Here is a 15,332-nt window from a genome sequence, read left to right as displayed (position 1 = left end):
TGCTGTTATGCAACCAATCACAGTGGGCTGTAGCCATAGGGACCCGAGTCTGGAAGCAAATTAATAAGACATGAGCTGTAATGGGGATCCAAAATGACCCTTCTACTAGCTCGAATACCAGCAGACTTGTGATTGTGCATCCCTTAGCAGTTTTCCTCCAGAAGTACAAAAACTGCTCTGAACACAATTTCCACTGTTTTATGAATGTGAGAGTGAATCGACCCCAGGCTGTTTAAACAGGGACTGTTTAAATGTGTAGAATAAAAGATCAATTTAAGCTGGCCAATGACCAATAAATTCTGATCTGTTGCATAACAATGGAATACAGTATTGTAAACAAAATAGTATAACATGTGTAAGGAGTGAGCGATGATGCCTCCTTTACTCACACTGAAGGCCACAGAAGCCTAGTGAAGGGACGTTATTTCCACCTCACCTGCTCTTGTCCAAGCTGCTCCTTTCTCTGCCAGCCTCTAGTTGGAGCTTACGTGCCCTTTCTCGTTCCTCCTTCTCCATTGCAGCTTTGCGGAATTGTTGAAAACTCTCCTTGGATGACCGAGTGGTAGCAGGTGCCGAAGCGGTCATCTTGCCCAGGATTGTCCAGGAGTCTGCATGCTTCAGAACAATTTCCTACCAAAGTCAAATGCAAATAAAGATTAATACAGCTAGTTGATATTAATGATAGTATAAAAAGCTGCAGTCCCATGTACTCCAGAACAAGGACTGGAGAAATTGAAGATTTAAAAAAGGTACCGTTTTAGCAATGCTGGGCTTGATGTCTTGGCCTGATTTGTGTGATTCACCATCTTCTGTAAATTTAGTCCCTGTATAAAAGTGTGAAGGTAAGTAAGTGTGTATGATGAGAAAGTAACCCAATGACAACAGTTCTGGCTACAAATATTGGTTAGAATTAAGACTCAGAAGAATTGCTGACCAGGCATTGTCTGTAGCTGAACAAAGGACTCTCCCACTACATCTGGGTCCCCCCTCATATGTGCCAGTGGGTTGGTCAAACTGGGACACTGCTTAGAAAGAGAGAGAAAATGAGATGTGCTCAGGGGGGAAAAAGCAGCCTCACAGCTGAGTCCAGTGAAGCAGCTGGCTATCCAGGCTCTTATGGCATGTCCAAAGACAAACTAGAGGTCAAATTAGTGCAAAAATATCAGCATCCCTACAAAATCAATACATAAAATATTTTTTCAATTGCAGGTATAATAATCCATTTTTAATTTATCAGTGGGGAAAGAATACAAACTTTATGTTTGACACACTTTATAAACCAAGTTATAAATTTCTTATAACAAATACTACTTGATGGTAACAAAATAAAAATTCTAACTAGAATCACTTAAATTTACCTTAATCACTTAAATTTACCTAAAGCAGAATTACCTCATGTCTGGTGGTGGGCTGGTGTCTTGCCACAGATGATACAGAGTTTGAGGACGGCAGTCCAGGAGGAGAGGATAGCGGAGAAAGGAGAGCAGGGAACCCTAACAAGTTGGGGCAAAGTTTGCAGTGAATGGACAGATAATACAACTCTAAGCAAACATGAAATACAGGAGCTGATAGCAGGAGCAGGACAGTGACAAACAAAAAAAAAAAAATGCAGCCATGGGTTTATGACAGACAGAAAACATAAATCTAGCAACAAGACAAACAACTCTTAATCACGTAATGGAAGAAAAGCAGTGCATGCAGAGATAATCAGTCTCACGGGTCTGGCATTTGAGGGCCACAGGTGGATGAGGCAAGGGAATTTAGCAGGCGGTGATCACGGCGATTCACAGCAACATCTTACCTTTTTGCTGAGCCTTAAGCAGAGGATTTACAGTGGCAGCAGTTGGGATGGGGCATGTAGGGTCAGTGGGAGCAGATGCTGGGGAACTGTGGGAAGTGCAGGAACCTGGTGGACTCTTAGGCCCACTGGATAATACAGGTGGATGTGTACAGGATGTGGGGGGAGACTGTTTGGGTAGCACGGTTATAAGGTTATTTGGTGAGGAGGGAGAGGAGCAGGAGATGTCTGTTGAAGAAAGAGCAGTGGGAGGTGACGGGCTCTGCTCAGAGGGCAGAATCTGGGGGGTCATCCAGGTCTTTCGAACTAGAGGAGTGGCTTTGGCACTGGGTCTGGAAGGCTGAGAAGGCAGCTGGCTGTGCAGGGCTAGAATGGTAGGAGTGGTAAAGGTTTAAGATGAGAGAAATAATTAATTAAAGGTGGGAACGATTGGACACTCCAAATTGTCAAGTGCTATTTTTGGACAGCTTAAAAAAATGAAAAGGAAAAAAAAAATCTCCTTTTTAGTGGGACATCTAAGAAGAGTTGTCATTTAAATATTATTTCAGGCAAATAAGAAGGAGCATGCATCCATAAGAGATTATGCGGACAGGCATAATGTACTAAAGCATAGATTTTGATTGAAAATTGATAGAACCTTTAACAACATTATTGTAGACCTGATATTTAAATGAGGTTTTTCCTTAGTCACAGTTAATAGAGCATTGAAGCCAGAATCCATTCACCGGAAAAAGAGTTGTGGAGAAGCCAGATGACTGACAATACTGTTAGAACTACAGAAGATTTATTTATATATATATATATATAAAAGGATTAGATTTCGTAAACTACAGTCAGTTACGGGCAGTTAATGTAATATGTTTTATTTCTTGACCATCATTTTAGGAGAACGTTTTTAAAATACCTACATCAAACACCATTATAATCCCAAGTAAACATGTGCTTGATTTATAAAACAAGCTAACACAGAAGAAGAAGGGGTGCAGATGCAGTGAGCCTAACCTGGTGGCGCTTTGGCCTCCTCAGCAGGTGGCTTGGTGGCCTGGGCCGACGGGTCTTTGTAGGACTCCTTCATCTCAAGGGCAATGCTCTCCTTCAACGCCTGATCATGGAAGGAGGGGGAATTTGGTTTCACTGTGTTGCATGAAGTGAAATGCTCCATGCAGCCATACTAAAATAATTCTGAGGTTAAAGCTTAAGGTCATTTATCATTACCTTGTGTTTAATTTTGGTACCATGACCATGGGCTTTGTTTCTCTTCTTAAGTTTCTTCTCTGTAAAACACGCATAATGAAATTGAGTACAAGCTGTGCAGGGGAAAGGGGGTGAGCCTAAAGTTCTGAAAGAATGAAATGTCCTGAATTCTGTCCTTTTAAATTCTGAGTCATGCATGCTTAGCCTATGCGAGTAGACAAATGCATGATATTTGCCATAGTGAATGTGATGGTAAGTAAAAGTGAGAGCAAAATGTGATGGCAAAATAAAAAAGACAAAAAAAAACACACCACTAGTCTTAAAATGTACAACAGGTATCTAGGAAAATGTTTATTTGAATCACCAGGTGTAAAACACCAAGACCAATGAGTATTTTATACCTGCTCAGGTAAATAAATTTACACAGCTAAAGAACAGGTGCTTGTCTTCTAAAATAAACCTTTGTTTGGTCCTACTATACTCATGCCAATTACAATGTAGTCAGTACCTCATAGAAAATTATGATGCATTTTCATACAATTGGTTTTTGCTTTGTTACATGTATAATTTTATAAAAGCCTATAATATATTTACAAGGTGAAGTCACAATCTAAACAAATGCAACAAAAAACAACACAATGATGACTCAATGCAGAAAGTTTAAAAGAGGAACAGCTAGAACTTACAATATGGGTGACAAGATGTCCTACTAAGCAAATGTTATGACAACTTGTTTACATATTCTATCACAGATGTACGTGAGACCATAACATTGGTGCAGTACTAGGCAATATGCCTATTGTAGTTATATCACAATATGCTTTTCTGTGTCTCATTAAGGTGGAACTTGATATGTGTAATTTAATCATACTAACAACAATGGCAAAAAATGTCTTCAGGTACTGTGATGTTATATTTTTGTTTTATTGCATTTTTGTTTTATTGTTTTTTTTTTTATCTCAGTTCCCCTCAATGTTTTGTTTTTGCGATCATTTAACACTAAGCCAAACATAGTTAAAGATTAGACTAGTCAAAGTTTTTTTGTTGCTTTTTTTTAATGCTTGTATTACTTAAATGATACTTATTTGGATATGGACAGTAAATGCTCACAATTGCTAAAGTTACTGCTCAGAGGCTATAGATCCAAATCCAATCACGCATCTTCTATTCTTGAATCTAAAGTCTTATCAGTGTGTCATTTGAGCTCAGATTTGTGGTGGTGGCACTGGCTCTGTTTCAGTCTGAGAGACAGGCATTTCCCTGTACTGAGCACGAGCTGGCCTCGTTTCAAACTACAGCACTGTCTTTAGAGAATGCCAACAGACAAAAATAAGTGAGTAGGATGAAACATGAAAATCGTCAAAGTCTATAAAATAATATTCAAAAGAAAAAAAAAAAAAAAAAAACCACACAACAAGAAAACATCACCTGACATTAACTGTAGCCAGGAGTGTGTTTTTAAGACGTCTTTGCTCATTTGTAAAGAAAAGTGCACAAAATCCATAATCAAATAAAAAGTTTACACCCATTTATTAATAGCAAAAACAAACAAACAAAAACTCAGTAGCATTCAAGTATCTGGTGTTCCAGTAAGTGTTAAAGTGACATTGGTTCTATTAATGGGAAAAACAGTGTATCCAAAAAAAAAGGTAATCTCTTTTTCTTCCCCTACACCAACTAGTGAACTGTGGGGATGTGGGGGTAGAGAAAATTTCAACCTTTTCCCGAGGGGGATAAAAAGGTGGAAAGGTGGGAAAAGAGGGAGAAAGTGCTTGTTGAAATCAGCTAACCTGAGTCAGAGTCACTGCTATCAGAAGAACTAGAGTCAGAACTACTGCTGTCAGAACTGGAGGAGGAACTGCTGCTCTCACTAAGACGGGAAGAGAGCGCTAAATCCTTGGGCTCTGTGGCAATCAATTCACCTAAAAAGGAGAAAGACACCGGCTGGTGAGTTGAACGCAATGTGGTTATGCTTTCAGATAACTTCAGGCTCACGTCAAACAGTCATCTGCCAGATTTGTTCAAGCCACCAGAAAGTATAGAAATTCAAATAATCATTCTTTACAACCGGGATGAGCATCAAGGCATCTCAGCATGCACAAACGTCAACATTTGATAAGAATGTGAGACCATAATTGGAACGGATATAAAAGATGCTTTTGACCGGTATCTGCATTATTTTATGCATTAGGCCGCTGTCACATAATAAAATAGTGCCACATGCTGGAGGAAAAAAGTGATCCATGTGTTATGCTTTAAATGTACTAAATACTATTTACACTTGCATAACATCTTGCTAAAAGATAATCAGACAAGATCATGGCATAATCCCCATGAATTAAATCATCAGGTATGAAATGGGATTTTGTATTCTGGAATATAGGGATTGCTGTTTGTTATTAAAACATGAGAACAGAGAAAAAGAAGCCTTACTCTTTGCCTTGGTCCTCTTGGTTGAGTTCAGCTCTTCATTGACAGTCTGTTTCCCGGTCTCCTTTGTCTTTTCACCTTTCGATTTTTGGGGATTTTTCTCTACAGAGAGAAATTAAAAGAGAACGGGACAGAAAACAGAACAAAAGAATGTGAGACAGTTGTCTTGAACACATAAAATTCTGATTTTACCTCAACAACATAGTAGTAGTGCACTCACGGCCAGGTCCCTTAGATTTTTTCTTGAGGCAGGTCATAACAAACATCTCAAGAGCTCGAAGCGTAGTTGGTTTGAGTGTTTCAAAGTCAATCTCAATCTCTTCGGGATCTGTGTCTCTAAGCATAGGCTCCCTGGCCTTGATGATATTCACCACTTTGCCAAGTTTGTCTCCAGGCAGCTTGTTGATGTCCAGACTCAAACGTCGTTTCTCCTCATAGGACATGGGCGGTGCAGTCTCTTCTTCTTTAGACTCATACCCTTGGCTCTCCATATTCCTCCTGACCACAGACAAGCTTAAATTTAAAACCAGCAAAAACACAAAATGCACACAAGAAACAGTGCAAATGTAGGTGAATTCACCAACCCTGTTGACTTGCTGCTACTCGACCTCTTGTGCACCTTCCCTGGAGGAGCTGTTTTCTGCACTTCACCGCCCTTTCGCTTTTCTTTTTTCCTTTTATCCTTCTTTGATTTTTCTTTCTTCTTTTGCTTCACAAAAGGTGTTTGAGTCAGTAACTGCAGCTGCTCCCGCACTGCTTTTAGCTGTTTAAAGGAGGTGTTATTTAGAAAGAGAAAGAAATTATGCACAATAAGGATTTTCAACAAAAGTTACTGTGAAATACCTGTTCCTCCAGAATAGAGAGTCTTTGTGCTCTTTTCTCTTCATCTTCCTCTTCCTCAGAGTCAGATGAGCTTTCTGAGTAAGACTCTGAGTCACTGCTCTCTGAGCTGGAAGGACTTTCTGCTTGCTCATTTTTTCCCCTTTTAGACACAAGGTGTTGGCCAGCAGTCAAAGGTTTTTGCTCATCTGGAATCTTAGAAAAGCGGGACTCAAAAACTTCCTGCGCAGAAAAGAAAAACAGCATTCACTTTCAGTCATCTGTCTTAAATTCACACGAGGCCATGACATGACCGTAGTCGGTTTGCTTAGTCAAACAAAAAAAAAAAAAGTGAGCTCATTCACCTGGAGTTTCCTGGCCATAGCTACAACCTCATGATTCGGAGGGTTGTATTTGTAACAGTTTGAGAACATGAGACGAACATCTGCAGCAAACTGCAAGGCGTCTGTGTATTCACGACTGTCCATCTTTTTCTAAGGGGGAAAACCAATAACATGGTACAGGATAACTACTTGTGATGTATATGTATACACACACACACTTTTTTTTTTAATATAGATTTTTTTATTTTTTAATAAATAAGCATTTATGAGAGATGTTTGGGAAACATCCATCAATTATAAATCAAAATAAAAATATCAACTTAAAGCAACACCTTCACCTTATTAACAGCCAGCTCTGTCCCTGGTATACTTGATCAGCCACAATGACATATGATGCCCAAAGTTTGTTTTTTGGGGTTTGTATTGGTGTAACAAGGCAAGTATTTTCAAGATTACTGTCTGATACAGGATTGTGTGATGATGTAGACAATTTACAGGAAATTTTACTGGCAAATGTTTCCTTATTAACATCATTAGACCTGTAGCTCCAGTACAAAACTAAGGACACAAACCTTGGACACTATTCAAGTTTTGGATGGTCAATGACAGGCTGGGAAAATATCTTTAATATTTAATTTTTGATCTTACTTTAATGGTGCCCAAATCCATGGGTTGATGGATGATCTCATGATAGTCATGCAGGCCGAGTGCCTCAGCATCCACAGGCTCATAGAAGGGCCAGGCATAGGCAGAGTGCCTCTTGGCGAACATCTCCTTCAAGATGCCACTACAGTATTTAAGCCTTTCAGATAGCTTGGCCCTGCGCCCCACCTGGTGCTGTTGTGGCGACTCAGGTAGGTCTTTACGTGGTGGTTTAATGGGTCGCCCGCTGCCCCTCCGTGAATATAACTTCAGAACCTTTGGTTCTGAGATGCAGGGAGATGACTCACTGCTGGTAAGGATGGGAGCCATGGGGGTTGTGGTGTCTGCTTTTCTTTTCACACCCTTTTTTAACTGAAAATGCAAATAAGTGCACAAATGTGTGTTGAGAATCTGATCTCCATCTTAGGTAAAACATATGTACATCTGTATTATGTAAAAACACTGACTTTGGCTTCAAGCTGAGCAGACAGGGGTGCAGATGAGATGGTGTGCAATGCCTCGGGAGGAATGACCGTCACTGTCTGTTGGAACACAACCTCAGACACAGGAGACGGAGGTCGCATTTTCCCAAGTCCTGTCATGCACACAAAAAAACAAACTACTTCTTCATTCAACTGCACAAACTGCATGTAGAAGACAAATCCAAAAAGAGTAGAATGACCGAAAAACTTTTTGCCCAGAATGTTTTGCGCCATCCACATTTCCTTGAGATACTGTAGTAGTGATTTATTGGATTATACAATGTTGCACACAAAACAACTGTCAAATTAATCTTTGTTGCAATTAACATTGACAGGCATAACACTGCTAATTATAGTTCTATTTGTTCGGTGTATTATCTTTGCATTAGTGAGCCACAGCCATAGTGATATTCAGAATAACCATCATCTTTCTCATGAAATATTGCTGTGTTAAAAGTCAGAGAAAAAATAAATAAATACATAATCCCCCAAGTTAAGCCAAAATACCTGTAGCAGACATCCTCCTTCCTTTCAAAGGTGCCTTATTGGTAACTGCTGTGATTTCACACTCATCCTGTGGCATTTCAGCTACTTTCTCAAGAAACAACTTCTCAAGAGCTTGGGCCATCAAAACTATATCATCTCCTGGCTGAAAGAAAATGAGATTTAACTGAGTTTCAACAATTTAAAAAAAAATCTATAAGCATTTATTTTAATTGTGATAGAGTTCTTACCCGATTGTATACGTAACAATTTGTAAACATGGTGTTGAAGTCTTCAACACATTCCAAAGCCTTCCAATAATAATTATTTTCAAGACGTTTTTTGATCGTGCTCAAGTCCATTGGGTTTTTGATTATTTTATAGTAATCCTGAAATCAAGAAAGAAAATGTGGAAATTATATTCCTCATTCAATCACAGAAAACCTTCACATAAACCAAACATACACACACATAATTCACCATAATTGATTTATACAAAGATGTTAATTAAAAGGTTTTCCTCTCTAGTACCTATGCTTTTATCATGTACACCTGTTCTGAAGGGATGCACTTACTGAAAAAATAAAGCATTGCCTTCTATCCTGTTCATGAATGAAAAGAGATAACTAAAGCACCACAGCTGACAAAATATTTAGGAGTGGACCGCTCTCAGCACAGCAGTGAAAAACATTATAGTGCCAAACTAATGTGCCTCATGCTGGAAAAAGCATAGCAGCGTTTGTCTTTACAGATCAAACCAGTTACTGCTGATTTGAGAATTGCCATTTAATGCATTTCAATTATAAAATGAAAGGAAAATAATTTTGCCTAAATGGTCAGTTATTATTAATATTGCTAAAATGTAAGTAGCCGATTATCTAAACTTCTCAGTAAGGACTTTTATTCCAACCAAGCAAGGACATGCCCGATTATATTTGTTTAATCGGTTGATCCTGCTATTCAAATGATTACTAGCTGTGGCTTTTATTTGGCCAAAATAAAAGCCTGCAACTGCTGTAGCTCTCTTTTATAAACTTAGCTATGATACATCTCAGCTTAATCAGTCATAAAACAACACGTCAACTTTTTTTCATTGCTAAGTAGCGATAATAATGGGTTTACAATTAAAATTTTATATCAGTGGTGAGTTGCTACTTCTAATAATACAAAGAAAATTAGAAGACCCATCAAACAGTGGATAGGAGCAAATAAGCAGAGTCTTTTTGGTGCAGATGATACAACTGAACTGTATAAGAACTCTAAAATTGAGTGAGTAAAGTATGGCCATTGCTAGTTCATTTAAAACCCAAATCTATGCAGCCGGAAACCACAGTGAAGCCCAACTCACAGGCAGGTTTAGCTGAACAGCATCCACAGGGTGCCTGAAGGGCCAGGAGAACTGATGCCTCCACAGGGCTTTGACCACCACTTTCTCCAGGTACTGGAGCTGGTTGGTGTGGCGGCCAGGTTTTTTATGGTTCTTGTACTCAGGGGGAGGTGGGTTCCTGTTCATGCTGAGCACCGGCTCGGACATGGTCGGTTCTGCTCCAAAGACAGGCGTGTGGAGAGGGATGCTCTGAAGCTGTGGCCAGCTCAGCATTCATTACACATCTTCCACCTGCACCACTGTGAACAGGGAAAAAGTTTGAGCACAGACATTTTAACCTCTGGCCACATAAAGCCAAACAGACCCTTGTTGCTTAAACAGCTGCTTAATAAGCATACATGCCAACTAGAATTTCCATCTCATTTGGGCAAACAAATTAAAAGAAGCATTAGTTTTTCCTACTTTGCTCAGGATATATAAAAACATCAAAAATCTTTCACACGAGTTTAATTAATGACATATACTACAAATGTAGTAGAATTGACTAAGTGATTTAATGATTTCTCTCCAGGTGACGATACACGTTTTTTGCTCGCTCCACACCTGAACCAGGTATTCACCATTTTTAAAAGGACCATTAGCTGTTTCCACCAAAACACATCTACCATAATCTAGTTTGAATTCGTAGAAGTTTAGTTTTTAACCCATGCTTCAATTATAATGGATAAAACTAAAACACCTACGCCCTTGTAGCTGGACATCTTTAGAACATCTGTACTGAGTAATTAAAAAAATGAAAGTAAAAATATTACTGACGAAATGCTAAGTGTTTTCTTTTAATTTTTCAAAGGGCATAATGATTATCAAGTATTGTGATTTCCGGTAAAGGCAAACTTGCTGAAATACAGTTTAACAGTATGTATAAACAAATGATTACATAATTAACTACAGAGCAGGGAAGGCAGCCAAATGACCATAAAGTGGTGGTGCAAAATGCCATAGACTAATCTGGGATTATTGGCAAAGTACACCACAAAATACTCTAAATAAATATTTTACCATTATTGAAATATTACACTTTATTCTGCTGTTTATCATATTCAAACATTACATTTACAAACACCATCATCTTTCTTTGCTGTCATTTGTTACCAAAATACTGTTGTTACAGAAGAGCACAAGTACAGTAAGGACTTAAAACAGAAATACAACAGATAGATAATTTGAATCAACACTGTATTGTACAGACCATTTGGATTACAGACAGATCTTGTTGAAATAAATATTCCACAAAGAAATCCCTTAAGTGCTTCTCTACATGTAAAAAATGTTGAACTATGATCTTTACTAGATACAAGGTGTCTGTAGTACTACCAACAGCATGCTACTTTCAAGCTGTTCTCAGAATATAGTTTAGTATCAACTCTACACCCCAACATAAATTGAACTGGAGCAACTGGCTGCAGTTCTACAGATAACTGATCTGTTTAAACTCCTAAAATTTGCAGATGATACTACGCTCATCTGACTCAAAGGCGGCGACGAGTCTGCATGTCAGCAGGAGGTGAAGCGCCTAGTGCTATGGTGCAGACAGAACAGTCTAGAGATAAACACACTCAAAATTGTGGAGATGATCGTGGACTTTAGGAAAGATCCCTCAACACTACTCCCCATCACAATATCCAACAGCCCTGTGTCATCTGTGGAGTCCTTCAAGTTCCTGGCCACTACCATTTCCCAAGACCTAAAATGGGAGTCAAACAAACGCCATTCTCAAAAAGGCCCAGCAGAGGATGTACTTTCTACGTCAATCAAAGAAGTACGGTCTGCCACAGGAGCTGTTGATGCTGTTCTATACTGCAGTCATTGAATCTGTCATGTGCACATCCATCACCATCTGGTTTGGAGCAGCAACTAAACAGGACAGGAACAGACTGCAACGCACAGTTAAAACAGCAGAAAAAATAATTGGTGCTCCACTGCCTACTCCCCAGGACTTGTACCATACAAGAAAAATATTGACACTTCTGGCCCTTTACAACCTGGACACAACCTTGTTCAGCTCCCCTTCTGGCAGAACTTTGTTTACCAAAACTGCCAGACACAAGAAGAGTTTCTTTCCCCAGGCCCCTTATCACCCTGATTAACAACTCACCATAATTATACTCCCTGCTTCCTATCTACAAGTACTGCATCAGAACGGTCATTCATCCATATATGTTACACGCACTATTGCTTCTACATATTGTACAAAAACACAAGACAGTTATCTGCACTACCATGCACTCTCACACTTTATGTACATTACTGATCAGTCATTCTGTATTCCTATTTAATACTCATACTGTCTATATTGTCTGACATTGTCTTGTACAGTCGAAGCTAAATGTATAGTACAGTGTTATGTCTGTACTTTTGAGAGACACAAACAGCTGGAACCAAATTCCTTGTGTCAACACACACTGCCACTAAACCTGATTCTGATTCTGTAGTACGCACTGTAATGTATACACTGCCCCCAGCTGGCCACACGAACACATTGTTTAATTTCAGTTCGATTTTAGATTAGATTTAGAAGTCTAAAAAACACTAACTCGAGCAGATTTATCCATTAGCTATTAATCTACATCTACCTCACTGACTCGAATTAAAATGCCAAGTTAATTTAAATGATGTATTATTTTATATTACTACACTACAAATCTCAGCTTATAAATCACAAGAATGCAAACAAAATGATGTATAATTAACTAACTTATAATTACATTTTGGCCAGTCCGCTTTCTGAAATCTTTAACAGAACTATATAGACCTGACTAATCCAACTAAAACCATCATAACACAGAAATACATAATAAAAAAATGCCAAGCATTTCATTCCCATATTTCAATTCGAGCTCCTTTGGTCGCACAAATAAGAGAACACAAACTGTTAGGAAAAAGATCTATTTCTATTTTTATTCAGTAAGAACCTTGACTTTTACACAAATAACCATATCTCGAGTATTTTAACACCTGGTCCTTTAATTCCGTCTGAACATTAGATAAAAGAATGTTTACACTTTTGATGATAATCTCTAATTGAATTATTTTAAGACTTAGAAGTCTTTAGAAACTCGGGGGTAAAAAAGAAACAGGAAGAGAAGTAACTAAATTATATTTTATTTGCTAAAAAAAACAAAACAAACGTGTTACATTCGTTGCGGAATTAACAGTTAAATGTCGGATGCTGTGGAGAGATGAGAACATGCTAATTAAGAGTCACAGAATCAGGATTAAATCACTAAATGCTGTAGAATTCGTTTCTACTTTTAATACTGTAGACCAAACTGCTCCTTATTCCCAATACAAGTAATTCTACAGCCGATGTAGTGTTACTTAACCCAAGCAGTCATTATAGTCACCTATGCGCCCACGTAGCACCGCGCTATGTAGCCATGTGCTAACCAGACGCCCATGTAGCACCGCGCTAAGTTCGTGCACTACCTGAAAGCTATCTAGAAAACAAACTACACACAAACTACTTTAATTTTTAATTCTAATCGAGTTGGTACACATGCAAGAAACGCCTTAAGTGCCGCTCCTTCGTCAGAATGCTAAATCATTAGCTAGGTCTTTTGTGCTGCATGACGCAATCGACTGAAATGTCGTACTTGACACGAAAAAAGCCTGAAATTAAAGCTAAATTCAATAATGAGTCGCTTTAAAAAAAAAAAAAAAGACTAAATGTAAACTAATCGACGTTAAACATCGACGTAGAAGTTTTATTCGCGCTTTATTCGTGTGAAACCGCTTGTACACAAACAACAAAATGGCGACCCGATACAAAATGTCCCAGCCTCCGTCTCAAACGCTGCCTCATCCCCTATATAGGTGCCCTGCGTGCGGAGTGAGGTAGCGACGTCAACGCCCCGTCGTAGTTCGCTACACGTCCTCTAAGGAGCCATTTGGGATTTAGACACAAAGTAGACTACCTTCACGAAAAAAACACACACCAACTACTAGCTGAGCTAAATATCCCCGCCCCAAAGACGGCGTGTAACCGCTACCGTCTCACACACCGCGGACTTGTACGGCGTCTCCGTCTCGCTCACGGTTTTTATCCTGTTAGCTAAATAAACCTAGCTGTCGTTAAATCTGTACCGTTACTTAAACATTTACCTTTCAGTCTCTGGCACAACAAAGAATGTTTTTAACAGTGCCGAAGAAGTTCTGCTGGAAAAGATGCAGGCTCTTGAACGATTGGTTCGTCCGGATACAATTTTTTTTTACTTAAATGCTTTGAAATAAACGTCTAAAAACAAATAATTCTCTTTTTCACCCCCAAACACCAGTCTTCAATGGCGGACGTCTCACGGCAACATGCCCGCTATTTATACCCTTCTGCTCGGAGCTCGGCCTCCGATTGGTCAATACCCTCCACGTGCCCGGGTTCTCTTTTTCTTCTCGTTTGAGAGGAAAATAAGCGGATTGTAAGCAAAAATGAACACAACTGAAATAATTTTTATTACCAGTCAATCTTTCGAGATGCAAACAAAGCTACTTAAATAAATTATATTACGTTTCTGACCTTAGAAACCGTAAAAAAAACAGTCGTACGTCAGAGTATGTATTCTAAAGTGCGACACAACTGGTCTCGTGACATCACATGACCATGTTCAAGAACATTCTACCACCTTTCTCTATATTTTTAATCTATATGTCCCCTATTGCCTATTTGTATGGGTTTCTCCGTTGGCCATTAAGCTTCTTCGCAAGTATCCGACTATCGTTCATTCCAGCAGGCTTGAAAATTGTCACAAAGAGAACAAGGATAGAGCTGAGAGGCTGGGGAAGGGAGGAGACGTCACGTTTACGCGCATGCGCGCTGCGTTTATAGTGATTGGCGAATGAATCTGGGCTTAATGACGTCAGGTACAATTATTGTTTGTCATATATTACAAATTATGTCCAGTACCAGTTTTAATAAATACACGAGTAGACTGACTGTTACTCCACCCAGCTTTAATAAGTATTTCATGCCATCTACAGTCTCACTGGCCTTTTATGGAAGGGAGACATTCTATATTCTCCTTATCAATTGTTTGGTAAAGGCAATTGTACAGTGTATAATAAGTACTACTCAGTCGGTCCTTGTATATTCTATAAGAACCATTATGCTGCTGAAGTCCTGGTTGAGGCCTTCACTACTCATTTCTGAATATCCTTTATTATATTAATTTAAACCATAAACACTGCCACCGGTATAGGGGATGAATGGTAACTGATGGTATAGGGGATGCATGGTAAGGTCTGGTGGTATAGGGGATGCATGGTAAGGACTGATGGTATAGGGGATGCATGGTAAGGTCTGGTGGCATAGGGGATGCATGGTAAAGACTGATGGTATAGGGGATGCATGGTAAAGACTGATGGTATAGGGGATGCATGGTAAGGACTGATGGTATAGGGGATACATGGAAAGGACTGATGAAATTATATTCGTAAGTGACAACATTATATAACAGTGATGACACCTCTTTGTCTTCAACCAAAGCAAGGTTTTGCCATGTCTAAAATAATACTATCAATTTTTACAAAATTGTAAAATGTGTATGTACACACACACGCACATATATTTGTTACTTATATGACCCTATGCTATAGCCAATTCATTTCGGTCTCCCAATCTCCCCTTGGTATACTGTAAGTCTTGGTGTGTTGGTTTATTTTGTACACTTTTCTAACATGTATGTAAAATATCCACAGAGCATGTCACTATATGATGTATTTGTATATGAAAAAGATCATCCTGAAGAAATAAATATACATGC

General features: G+C 38.9%; 1 protein-coding gene across 7 annotated transcripts in view; it reads right to left on the bottom strand.

Moving 5' to 3' along the window:
• The window catches only part of brdt (bromodomain, testis-specific), a 16,707-nt gene extending 2,373 nt beyond the window's left edge, over window positions 1-14,334 (bottom strand). The window contains exons 1-19 of one of the 7 annotated variants that reach the window (XM_060867823.1): window positions 13,681-14,333; window positions 9,541-9,818; window positions 8,444-8,581; window positions 8,217-8,379; window positions 7,695-7,822; window positions 7,234-7,599; window positions 6,607-6,735; window positions 6,266-6,484; window positions 6,007-6,185; window positions 5,643-5,920; window positions 5,426-5,524; window positions 4,783-4,914; window positions 3,014-3,072; window positions 2,801-2,900; window positions 1,802-2,164; window positions 1,393-1,493; window positions 935-1,025; window positions 754-824; window positions 437-630 (exon numbers count right to left, since the gene is read on the bottom strand). In XM_060867823.1, the coding sequence (XP_060723806.1) occupies window positions 437-630; window positions 754-824; window positions 935-1,025; window positions 1,393-1,493; window positions 1,802-2,164; window positions 2,801-2,900; window positions 3,014-3,072; window positions 4,783-4,914; window positions 5,426-5,524; window positions 5,643-5,920; window positions 6,007-6,185; window positions 6,266-6,484; window positions 6,607-6,735; window positions 7,234-7,599; window positions 7,695-7,822; window positions 8,217-8,379; window positions 8,444-8,581; window positions 9,541-9,792 (3,062 nt within the window). In that variant the 5' untranslated portion in view covers window positions 9,793-9,818; window positions 13,681-14,333. Of the gene's footprint in view, window positions 1-436; window positions 631-753; window positions 825-934; window positions 1,026-1,392; window positions 1,494-1,801; window positions 2,165-2,800; window positions 2,901-3,013; window positions 3,073-4,782; window positions 4,915-5,425; window positions 5,525-5,642; window positions 5,921-6,006; window positions 6,186-6,265; window positions 6,485-6,606; window positions 6,736-7,233; window positions 7,600-7,694; window positions 7,823-8,216; window positions 8,380-8,443; window positions 8,582-9,540; window positions 9,819-13,680 lie in introns of all 7 variants that reach the window. The other 6 variants (XM_060867824.1, XM_060867825.1, XM_060867827.1 and 3 more) reach the window with 6 other exon arrangements.
• Between the last annotated feature and the right edge of the window lie 998 nt (window positions 14,335-15,332).

This window comes from Tachysurus vachellii, chromosome 4, assembly GCF_030014155.1.
Source record: "Tachysurus vachellii isolate PV-2020 chromosome 4, HZAU_Pvac_v1, whole genome shotgun sequence".
Taxonomy (NCBI): domain Eukaryota; kingdom Metazoa; phylum Chordata; class Actinopteri; order Siluriformes; family Bagridae; genus Tachysurus; species Tachysurus vachellii.
The sequence above is the reverse complement of the archived record's forward strand: the minus strand, read 5'-3'. Positions and strand labels throughout refer to the sequence as shown.